The sequence below is a fragment of the Phragmites australis genome, chromosome 1 (genome assembly GCF_958298935.1).
Source record: "Phragmites australis chromosome 1, lpPhrAust1.1, whole genome shotgun sequence".
Lineage (NCBI taxonomy): Eukaryota > Viridiplantae > Streptophyta > Magnoliopsida > Poales > Poaceae > Phragmites > Phragmites australis.
In genome coordinates, this window is record NC_084921.1 from 14708878 (window position 1) to 14720445 (window position 11568).

The 11568-nt window shown below is 41.1% G+C and overlaps 1 protein-coding gene and 1 pseudogene across 2 annotated transcripts; one reads left to right on the top strand and one right to left on the bottom strand.

The window, feature by feature from the left end:
- The first annotated feature begins 328 nt into the window (after window positions 1-328).
- Window positions 329-3682, top strand: LOC133910790 (uncharacterized). Of its 2 annotated transcripts, XR_009908553.1 has the most exons (4): window positions 329-499; window positions 590-741; window positions 932-1028; window positions 3328-3682. XR_009908553.1 is itself a non-coding variant. In XM_062353060.1 (3 exons), the coding sequence occupies exons 1-3, from the start codon at window positions 409-411 to the stop codon at window positions 3406-3408; spliced, it is 324 nt and encodes a 107-aa protein (XP_062209044.1). In that variant the 5' UTR covers window positions 335-408; the 3' UTR covers window positions 3409-3682. The 2 variants fall into 2 exon arrangements, 1 of the variants encoding a protein (XP_062209044.1); XM_062353060.1 differs by lacking the exon at window positions 932-1028 and having other exon boundaries at window positions 335-499.
- A 522-nt stretch (window positions 3683-4204) lies between these two features.
- Window positions 4205-5832, bottom strand: LOC133931318 (2-oxoglutarate-dependent dioxygenase 11-like; annotated as a pseudogene).
- Window positions 5833-11568: the final 5736 nt, after the last annotated feature.

Genomic DNA, 11568 nt, shown 5'->3' on the forward strand with positions numbered 1-11568 from the left:
TTAAATTTTAATCATTAGATTTTATAATAAATTTTTAGTTTCTCAGCGCACACAAAAACTAAAAAACCCAGACATAATCTATTTCTTAGTTTTTAATTCATTTTAACTATAACCGTTCTAAGTCAGTCAAAAATTATCAAAAACTAAAGCCAGAACTAGTCGTAAAATAGCTTCTGCTTTTTTTTTTCAAAGAAAAGCCGGAAAAAAAGACAATCCAAATAGGTTCAGTCTCAGCTGGAGAGTCAGCTTCTCCGGCTTCTGCAGCTTGGGTAAATGACAATGCCCCTGAAGTACCATGAAATTACCTACCATTGCTATTATATAGAATTCGCTTAACCTAGCCCCACTTTTAGCTCGTGGGGCGGCGGCGCACGGTTCACGGCCACTCTCCTCCCTATTGCCGTCCCCATGGCTCTCGCGTGTGCATCTCACGCGCGCCGCCTCCTTCTCTCAGGCGCTGCAGCTCCGGCGAGATCCTTCCACGCCCAGCCCTACGAAGGTACCCCTCTCCTCCCCCGCCTCCCTAAATCATCTTGTGGTGCTTTTCCCGGTCCCTTTTGGTGATTGGAGCTGGATTCCTGCGGCGCAGCCAAGGTCGGCGTGGTGGAGTTCTTGAACGGCGTGGGGAAGGGGGTAGAGACCCACGCCGCGAAGCTGGAGGAGGCAGTAGGCGGCGACCTCCAGAGGCTCCTCGAGGCCCGCACGCTGCGGCTCAAGAAGCTTGGCATCCCCTGCAAGCATGTACGTCACTAATTGACTTCTTCGGCGACTTGTAATTTAAGTGAGTGGCTGATATGGTTTTTGTTTACGTTAGTGACTGGGTTTTTGAGCATTTCGTTATGGAAATGTAGGTATTGGTCAGGTTCTCTTGTCTAATGCTGTGATGCTTCAGTAGAATCATTGGATTGTTGAGTGCACTGTGAATTTGTAGGTTGTAGTCAAATGCTGGTAAGGAGAGTTCCTGCTGTGTTTTCTGATCAAGATGCCGAGTACTTTTCTCGATATGGCTCGGTTGGCTAAAATGTGAGGTAATTTGACATGTTTAGAGGGGAATTTGATATGTTTGTAGGATAAATTGGTCTGAGCTAATTTTTAGTGACTTATTTTTTGGAATGGTGTGTCCCTAGGTTGTATGTTTCTGTATCAGCGCCCATGAAAAATGAAAACTCTAATGTCGCTTTGCTTTGCTTCTCGTGAAAAAAAATCTAGCTGAATATTTTTCTTTGGAGAGATTGGCTTTTTGGTCAATTCTGGCATCAAGTAGTGAAAACTATGTAATTTGGCCTTGCTTCGGGTGCAACTTATCACATTGGGAGTTTGATGAGCTGACAAGAATACAAGATCAATATGGGTCTCCTAACATTATCTAGAACCTGTAGTGAATTACTCAATGGTGAATGGGAGATGTGATAAGTTACCGCTGTTCCTTAACACTAAGAGCAGGCTTTTTTGGGTTGATGAAGTTCTTCAATCTCCAATTAGTTTTTTTATTAATATTCAAATTTCAGAAGTAGTTTTCTGAATGCTATGATATCTTGAGAGTGCACAGGGACCCAAATTTTGCATCAAGACTGTTATAAGGAATATATAAATGGCAAGAATGTGCTTTATTGTTGCATTGTCACTTTGAGGTGAATTTTGGTTAATATGGACGTCCAGACCAATCTGGGCTTGCATAAGAATATTTCTGAAGCACATGAAGGCCAATAAGCGCATGATGTGGGAAATTTCCATGCATTTTTGTTTGAAGTAATGGGAACTTGAGCTGGAATTTGGAAGTCACATCAATTCATCAGCAATGTTGTTAGGATTGAAAATTGAGTTCTAAACCAGGTCAAAGTCATTTTTTATTGCCCTCACTCATGGACATTATTGATGCTTTTTAACTGCATTGCAATCGCTTTAGTCAGTTAAAATGCTAGCATACCGAGATATGTGGGGTGTTCTTTTGGTTGATCAGGATCAGGATGTTTCCGAGGAAATGGGTAACCTTATAAGAGTGTCTGCAATGGGGGAAATAAGGCAGTCAATAAGCCCTTATGGGTGATATACATTGTGCAAGTGGCAACAAGCAAAGCAATAGCATGAGCCACCCGTACGGCTATGGCCTGGCCATAAGCATTAAAAAACTATTTAATCTCTCTCCTCCCTCTTCTCTCTCCGATGCCATTGCTGCCCCACCACAGAGAGGAAGCTGAGATGATGCTCGGTGAAGACGATGTGTACCACAGCGAGCCGTTGTTACGCTTGTCACGCTGTCGCCAAGCGCGACGCGGATGCAGCCATGGAGAAGGGGAGGCGACCGTCATGGATCTCTCCAATCATGCCGGCGAGCTAGATGAAGGAGAGGAGGCCGCCATAGATCCAGCTACTGCGAGATAGGCAAGGGTTCTTGCCACCGGATCCGGCAACAGTGGACATGAGGGCCACCGCCGATGGGTTTGGCCGCCACGAGCTCGCCGGTGATGGAACGAGATGGCGGGCAGTTGAGATTTTTTTTCTCTTTTTTACTGAGATATGGGGCTCACCTTATGTCCTTGTTTGGCAATAAGCATTGTGGAGGTAGCAACAAGTTTCTATGGGCCCTAGCTTATTGACTGGTTGGCCCATAAGCATTGCAGACGCCCTAAGTTAGTCAATGGCATTTAGCACCTCCTTACTTATATTGCAAGCGTTTTTGTTAGATGTTTTCAGTTCTGTAGTAACACCTTGAGTAATGTTTTGAATAGGAGCATCTACAACTGTTTTTGCAACTACTGAAAGTTTTCTAGTTAGTACACATTGAGATTGCTAACCTACTTTCGCCTTCTTTTGGGTCATAAGTTTTTTTTCCATTGGTTTAGGAAAACATGTTTTTGGTTAAATTCTAGCAATGCTAATTTTAAGTTGTTATTCGGTTGGTATAGTGTTTAGACTTTAGAGAAAACAATGTTTGGCTAAACTGGTTTTCTATATTTTCTTATTGGTGAAAACCAGGTTAAAGTTGTTTTTCATGTAACCCATTATTTGAGTACGGGCTGGCTTTTAATATCCAAGTTTTGTTCCTATCTAACCAAACAAGGTTTTTGGTGGCTAGGTTCTGAAGCTGGTTTAACTAAATCTGCTTTTACTTAAACCCGAGATCCAAACAAAATCTGATCGACTTCTTGCTAACTGTTGATTGCTATTTGTAACATTTATTGTGGGTCAAACATTTTTCTTGTTTGGAATATGTTGGTTGTTTAGTTCCATAATTTTTTTTAATGTTTTTAATGTTAAGATTGAGAATAAGTAAGTTTGCTTGACTAAATATAATTTATTGTATTGATTTTTGTACCTACAATGCAGAGAAAGTTGATTCTGAGCTTTGCTCACAAGTATCGCCTTGGTCTGTGGAAGCCCCGAGCAGAACCCAGGAAAGTGGAATGAAGTTGGTTTATTCTTGAAATGCTCACTTCAAATCTGCTGCCGGACTCAAGCATTGTTGATTCGTTGAATAGTTGCTATGTAATTTGGAAATCACAAAGCTTAGTGTTCTCTGGCCATGCTTATTTTCTTAGTGTTCTCTAGCCATGCTTATTTGGATCCATTGCACAAAATATAAAAAGTTTAACTAGCAGTGGCGTGCTTTTGTTCCTTTTGCAACTGCAAAGTGCAAACCTTACCAATAACATGTCCACAGTCGTGATGGTTTATCATTTCATATTTGTAGTGTTCCTTTCTCTTAGATGTTTTACTTACGGAAACAAATTGACTAGGTTCAGAGTTGGATCACTTAGTTCATTCACTATTCTGTTTCTCGAACCAAACACTGAAACACCCCCGTAATACTACGGAGGAAAAATGCAGGAAGAGACATTATTGTGCGTCGGCTTGTTCCAATCATCCTATGCTATATGTAAAGAAATCGACCTTGTTGTAATGTGAAGTTCATAAGCTTTTCTGGCACTCCGGTGTCCTTCCAGGTTGCAAATGCGCATAACCTGTTTGGAATGCGATGGCTTTTATCTGAATTTCAAGCGGTTGGCGGAACAGCGAACAATCTAGTACTGAAGCTTGTCATCTGACAGGCGGCTATGAAAAGAATAATGCAGTACCCGTTGCATTTTATCATGCATCACAGATTCTTTTGTTTTTCCAGATGTCATTACAAACACAAAGTTGTTTTTAGTAATTGATTCAGCATGAACCGGAGACATGGTTGGTTGATCCAGCAAACATTTCCTCATTTCCACTGCTTGGGTTGGCAGTCAACTAGTTTCCTCAAGGCCTCCATGTGGCTCCTTCGTCCATCGAGCTTCGCTGCGAAGAAGCGCTTCGTGAAATCCATGTAGCCCATGGATTTGTACCGCGCCCCGCCCTCGCCGCCGTCTTTCACGAGCTGCGGCAGAGGGCCGACCGTTGTGTCGTGGCACGGTTGATGGAACTTCGCCGCCGAGATGCGGTCTTTGTCCGGGTGTACCACGGCCCTGTGCTCAATGCTTCTGTATGTCCCGTTGCTTAGAATCTGCAAGTAGCAACCGCTTATGACACACTACCTAATTTTAGCATAAAGCAAATAAGTAAACAGCTAGGAATCAGTGTTCACACACGAACGCTAGTACTCTTTTCGTTCAAAATAAGTGTTATTTTAGGTTATGTTTTAAATTTTGGTTACAAATTATTATTTTTATTAAGTTTGAATACTTAAAAATGACACACGTAGATTTATCTTAAAAAATATTTTTATAATACTCTATTTTTCTATGTTGTATCAATATATTATAATAAAAAATAGTAGTTAAGTTGTATTTTAGAAACCGTATCGATATCTAAAATAATATTTATTTCGGATCGAATAGAGTACTACCTCATGTCCAATTTACTTGTGGTTTAGGACATCAATTATGTCTTTAATGCTTGCCTTTGGCCATTGCTTTTAAACATCTGTTTATCATAAGTCGATAAATTAAATGATGTAGTAACAGTTACCTCGAGTATGTCACCGATGCTGACAACGAACGCCCCGTCCAGAGGATCAACAGCAACCCACTTGCCGTCCCTCCTGATCTGCAGACCCTGCACATCGTTGACATGGAGCAGCAGCATCACGGCGGTGGCGTCGGTGTGCGGCGACAGGCCGAACACATCGTCGGCCTGTCTGCACGGCGGGTAGTAGGTCACCTTCATGCTCTGCGGCTGTCCCCGGAACGCCTCCAGAAGGCGCTCCAGCTCCACGCCCATGTCCGCGGCCATGAACCGCAGCAAGCACGCCACCACCCTCGCCGTCTCGATTGAGTGAGTACCTGTCGATGGAGTCCCTGAAAGATGCAGGTTGTGTGGATCAGAACCTCATGTCCCGTGAGGCCGTGACTCCTTGGGGCGAACTCGGTGATGTCTCTCTTTACGTCCAGGATCAATCACATCTTCCGGCACCCTGTGGTTGATGAGCTGCATGCAATTTGTGAGGGGACACACTAACAACAATTCAAGTCTGCTTGGAACGCAGAAATTTGATAGGATTTTAAAATCAGTTAATTCCTGCAAGAACAAGAAAATCTTGCCCTTGTTCCGAACGAGGCCTTAATGCGTGATTATCCTACACCAGTAGTACCTAATCAAGCTCGTCAAAACATGCAGTAACAATTGTAAATGTGATTAGCAACCATGTACCTGAAAGAAACTCCAGTGCTGGCAGGCAGACCCGAGGTTTGCTGGCTCCTCTTCCGACGACCGCGGGTCGAGCAACCAGCTGAGATCGACGACTGGGATCGCACAGCCGGCGACGTCGGACGTACCGTTCAGGCACCTGCTCGCCTGATCCGTTCCACGTCTGAGCGGCGGCAGAGACACTCCTACTTTCGCGTGCGCCATTGGTGACCTGATTCCTCTCCTTCCTGCAGATGGTAGTGATTACTTGACTTTCATTTCAGAGCATTTCTTCTATGAGCTCCTTTACGGTAGAAAAAATACCAAAGATTAAATTCAACGGTCTATTGGTGTAGGATCGAGAGCAGTCACTACAGAATGTGAATACGCGTTTCAACAAATTTCTTATGATATTGATGGTTTTTTTCTATTTAATCATCCAACGTATATCTACAAAATAATTATAACAGAACGCAACATAAATACGTAGCGGAAAACTACACTTAGAAAATCTAGAGACTTCAGAGAAAGATCAAAAACCAAACTTAAAGATTTAACAAAAAAATAAGTCTCATTGATGGAATCGAACACTAGATTCCAGAACAAATCAATATATTACTCATCTCCAAACAAATGTTGAATCTTGAGAAAAAAAATCAGTCAAGGATCAAAAGGTGAACATCAAGTGAAGAAGATCTCCAAGATTATGATCTAAAGGCAAGTGAATTTAAAAACTCTATCACATATATATGTGTATGTGAATTTTATGTCTTTAGTATTAAGAAGAACAACCTTCCAAGGTGTTAAATTCTAGCTCAAAAAGAAAAACGAAAATCAACACCGAAGAGAAAAAACTTACACACAAGATAAGAGAACTAAAAGAGAAAACTAGAAAGAGAGTAATTTAAGCATATATAACTAAATAAACTTCATTACTCAAAGAGATCAGCCCTTTTTCAGACGAATTATAAAGATTTTTCTATGAAAAATCTCACATATTATATAGGCTAAGTACTCATCCTACTCTCCTCTATAACTTTAGCGCAATACTCTTATATAAGTGGCACAAGAGGCTTAAATAGCTAGTTCATCCTCTCACATAGTTCTATCACTCTATTTATAAGTCTAGGAAACTTGATCCCAAGTTTTCTAACTTTTTTTTCAAAATACCCCTCTCTTGTAAGACACTCCAACCTACCACAAGAGTATTTTGGTATATTTTCTTGTCCATTCATCAGATGACCTCGGCGCCTTCATGACTTAGCTTCATGTCGATGCAAGCTTTACAATGGTGTGACATACTCCTCCAGTCCTCTCACAATTTTGAGGCTAAACCGTGAAACCCTAGCATGCTTCTCAAAGTGCGACTAGCCGTCATTTGTTTCCTCTTGAAGCAAGTGCTCCGATGATGACACGTGTCCTCCATCTTGCGATCTGGACCACCGGTAAGTCTCTCCCACTCTCGATCCCTCGGGCCGCCCTGTCACTTGCACTGTCATCCCTTTTGCTTGACTTTGTCAACACACCGTCTTCATCATCCGTTTCATGCTTTGCTTGACCTCTATGTGTACAACTAGGATCACCCTTGGCTCCGTCCGACTCTCCTTGATGTCTGACACCAAGCAACCGCTTAACCCCGATTACCCACTGTTGACCGCCAAGTTGCACCCGTCACCTACACACCTTGAAACAAGCAAACACATTTCTCCATACTCTAAAATATCTACAGGTTAGCACAAAATCAAAAACTTCAACTCAGAGCACATCCTGCAGAAAACATGAACACTGGATGTTCGGGTATGTTCTGCTCCTGAACACCAGACCATCCGGTGAGTGTAACACTATTTGTCTAGGAAAAATTTGCTTTCTGTAAGAAAGGGTCCAGTGATATCATGTTCATCACTGAATAATCTGGCGCGTGCCAATCCACTGAACCACCCTTCTACAACCTCTCTGCAACAAAAGGTCTGGTGCATTCTCCGATATTTACAATCTTAGCACCAGACTATCCAGCATACATAATCGAACTTGACACCAAAAATCTCTTTTTTGTAGAAAATACTCCGATGCTCTCAAAGTCCATCACTGAACCATCTGGTTTTTGCTTCTATTTCTGCTTTAGCACTGAAAATGATCCGGTGTTCACTTCACCGTAACATCGGACTATCTGGTGTGGTGAAAAACCCACACAGCGGATGTTCCGGTGATGCATAATTTTCTGAACTCTGAAACAGTCTGCTCCAATTTAAATTTTGGTTAGCCATAAATAAGATCACATATACAAGCTCATGCCAACTAAAATAATTTCAAATCCAATGTTATCAATGACTCATCACATACAAACCAAAGCACATTTCAACTTGGTTTGGTTTCTCAATCTCCCCCTTGACAACCCTCAAAACACAAAGATTTGGGTTTGAAGAATTGAAGCACGTCCAAGTGATCAAAACTCAAGAAAGAGCAAGAACCATGTCATTTGACATAAAAAAGATTGCAAAAAACCATAGAGAGGCAAACACAAGCCATAAACCTCAAAAGAGCAAGAAAAACTCAAGGACTCAAAAACAAATATTGTGTTGATGAATGCACATTCTTTATTTCTCTTTAAGATTTCTTGCAAATATTTTCATTTCTCTTCCATTGAAGCATATTTATGCATATTACCATCTTTATGCATATACTATTCCCCTTTGGCAATGCAAACATGAAGGATAAAACATTACGAACATGCAATCCTAAATGAGCTTTTACAAGCATACTGCAAAGCATTTGCGAGAGTTAGAAATGTCAAAGGGCTCCAAGGGTAGAATGTAGAGCTCACAATCGCATAGAGGCTCAAAAAGAGACAGCAACACAAGAGCACAAAGATTGACAAGCTAAACCCGAAGAATTGGTTGGCGCATTTAATTTCACATAGCCGAATCATTTCCAAAGTGACCACTACATAAGCATCCACTTGTGCCGAGGTAATACAAGAATTAAGAACTAGCCAATTTCAACCTCAAACTAGGCAAACAAGTGTTCATGACAGTAGGCTTTAAAAATGCTCACATATGAAACTAGGACTTAGGCTAATCAAGTGATTAAAAAGAATTTAACAAGTAGGCATTTTTTTTTAATTTCATTTTATCCTTAAGTTGCCTCTTATCTAAGCAAAGTATTGCTCGACTGGGTATGACAAATATCTTGAGGCTTCAATACAACCGTATTAGATTACATTTTAGCACAAGAGACTTGATTTTTCATAATTATTCAATTTGCACAAGTTATCAAGATGTTCACAAGATCAAGTTAAATAGTACCTTTACAACACAAGGAACATATATTCTCACAAGGTTCTATCATGAGCTAAGTATTTAATAAAGACAGAAAATATAATGTAATATTCCCTAATCCACTGTCTTGAACCAAGAACACCTAGAGCAAGATATTCATCGAACTAGCCTTAACACAAGCACTGACTAAGCCTAATCAATTACGAACATGGTGATCAAGAATATAGCATTTCATAGCCTATATGATTCATAAAATTACCAAATTTTATCTTAAGAAAAGCAAGCTTGCTTGAAATGTATCAATTCAAAGCATCAAGAAGAGCCTCAAATTAAAACGTTGCTCCACACAACTACTCAACTTAGTCTAAATTCAAGTCTGATAATCAAAAATGCTAAAGACATACAAATCAAAGCTCAACTACTGTGATTTTTTTATATAAAGAAATGTAATACAAATACAACAAAAGTAAGATATAGTATGTACAAAGGAAAACTCTCCCTCGCATAATGTCATAGGGATGGCACACACCAAACTCTCCTCTCAAATAGGCTAATCTTGTAGCATCTAGTGGCTTAGTAAATATATCGGCTAGCTGGTGTTGGGTATCTATGTAGGTCAACTCAATATCTCCCTTCTCATTGTGGTCTCTTAGAAAGTGAAATCTCACATCTATGTGTTTGGTTCTGGAGTGTTGAACTGAATTGTTGGTTAAGCTTATGGTACTAGTGTTATCACATAAAAGTAGCACACTCTTAAAATTCAACCAAAAGCCCTCAAGGTAGCAACCATCCACAAAATCTATGAGCAACAGCTAGCAGCAGCTATATATTCAGCTTCAGCAGTAGACTGTACAACACTAAATTGTTTGCGAGAAGACCAACATACAAGAGAAGCACCCAAAAAGTGACAAGTACCAAAGGTACTTTTCCTATTAATTCTACAACCAGCAAAATCCGCATTCGAAAAACCTCAAAGAGAAAGCGAAGAGGAAGGAGAAAACCAAAGCCTATACTCGAGAGTGTGCTTGAGATATCTCAGAATGTGTTTCACTGCTTGATGGTGAGACGTCCTCGGTGAAGCTTGGAAGCAAGAACACAAGCAAATGGTGAAGTGGACGTCGGATCTTTCCCAGAAGGGCACGAGAGAAAAAACAAAACCGCCAGTCTTCTTCATCTGGCTGCATTGCATCAATATGGATCAAATAATCCATTGGGTGTACATTCTGAGATGGGCGTCAAGCTATCGCTTCGGGTCAAAGCACTAAAAGAAAAGGATCGGGAAACGCGGCGGCATAGGAACCACGGGAACCCAAGTGGGAGATTTCTTGCTTGATTTTTATACGATTTTTTGTGTCGCTGTCAAGTATAGGAGAGAGCCGATCATGCTCTTGTACTCTCGCTGGTCCACCTCCTCACCATCTTCATCTAGATCAAGCACGGTTGAGTTAGCCATCGGTGTCACCAAGAGCTTCGCATCACTCATGTCGAACTTCTTCAGCAAGTTCTTGGTGTACTTCATCTGGTGGACGAATGTACCTTGCTTGCATTGTTTGATTTGTAGTCCAAGGAAGAAGTTGAGATTGCTTATCATCGACATCTCGAACTCCCTGCTCATAGTTTCTGCAAACTTGGTCACAAGTGCGTGAGAAGAGTCACCAAAAACGATATCATCTACATATATCTGAACAAGTAAGAAATCATTGTCATGACTAAGAGTGAACAAAGTTTTATCGACTGACCCCACCACATACTCATGATTTAAAAAGAAAGACCTAAGCCTATCATACCAAGCTCTAGGTGCCTGCTTAAGTTCATACAAAGCCTTTCTAAGTTTGTAAACTCTATGTGGGTATTTAAGGTGCTTAAAATCAGGGGGTTGCCTAACATAGACCTCTTCCTGAATGAAATCATTTAGGAAAGCACTCTTGATATCCATTTAATACAACTTGAAACTCTTGGATGCCGCGAATGCAAGAAGGATTCTAATGGCTTCTAGCCTAGCTATGAGTGCAAAGGTCTCTTCAAAGACTATCACCTCAACCTAAGTAAAACCCTGAGCTACTAGTCTAGCCTTATTTCTTATTACAGATTCATCCTCCCCCTGTTTGTTTTTAAAAACTCGTTTGGTTCCTATAGTGTGAACATTAGCGGGTGGCTCTACAAGGATCCAAACTTGGTTTCTCTCAAAAATTTTAAGCTCTTAATGTATGGTATTAACCCAACTCGAATCAGATAAAGAATGTCCAATATCATAGGGCTCTAAAGAAGCAACGAACGCACAATTAAAATGAGCATGAGAAGCAAATTTTGACATCATTACCCTCTCATTGATGTCACCGATCATCGTCTGTAGAGGGTGTTGCCACAGAATGTGTTGAGGGGCCTCACGCTATGAGTGTACCTCCCCCTCAAACATTGCTGGTGTAGACTTGAAAGTAGCTAAAGTGGAAATAGAGACTGCAGGACCCTCTGCTGGAGTAGAAGAAGCAGGAGTCAGCTCTGGAGCAGGTGTGGTCGAGGAAAATAGTGGATCATCCTTGTCATCACCAAGAGCTGTAAGGTCGTTATCTACAAAGATCCTCTCAATCATCTCCTGATCACCTGCATACTCAAGGACAGAACTAGCACACGGGGTTGACTCATCAAAAGTCGCATCACAAGATTCTATGATGGTGTTAGTATCAAG

Bases quoted from the DNA above. Each gene is read 5' to 3' on its own strand.
- LOC133910790 (XM_062353060.1), top strand. From the start codon at position 409: ATGGCTCTCGCGTGTGCATCTCACGCGCGCCGCCTCCTTCTCTCAGGC. The intron at 500-589 runs GTACCCCTCTCC...CCTGCGGCGCAG, and splicing joins CCACGCCCAGCCCTACGAAG to CCAAGGTCGGCGTGGTGGAG. The intron at 742-3,327 runs GTACGTCACTAA...CCTACAATGCAG, and splicing joins TTGGCATCCCCTGCAAGCAT to AGAAAGTTGATTCTGAGCTT.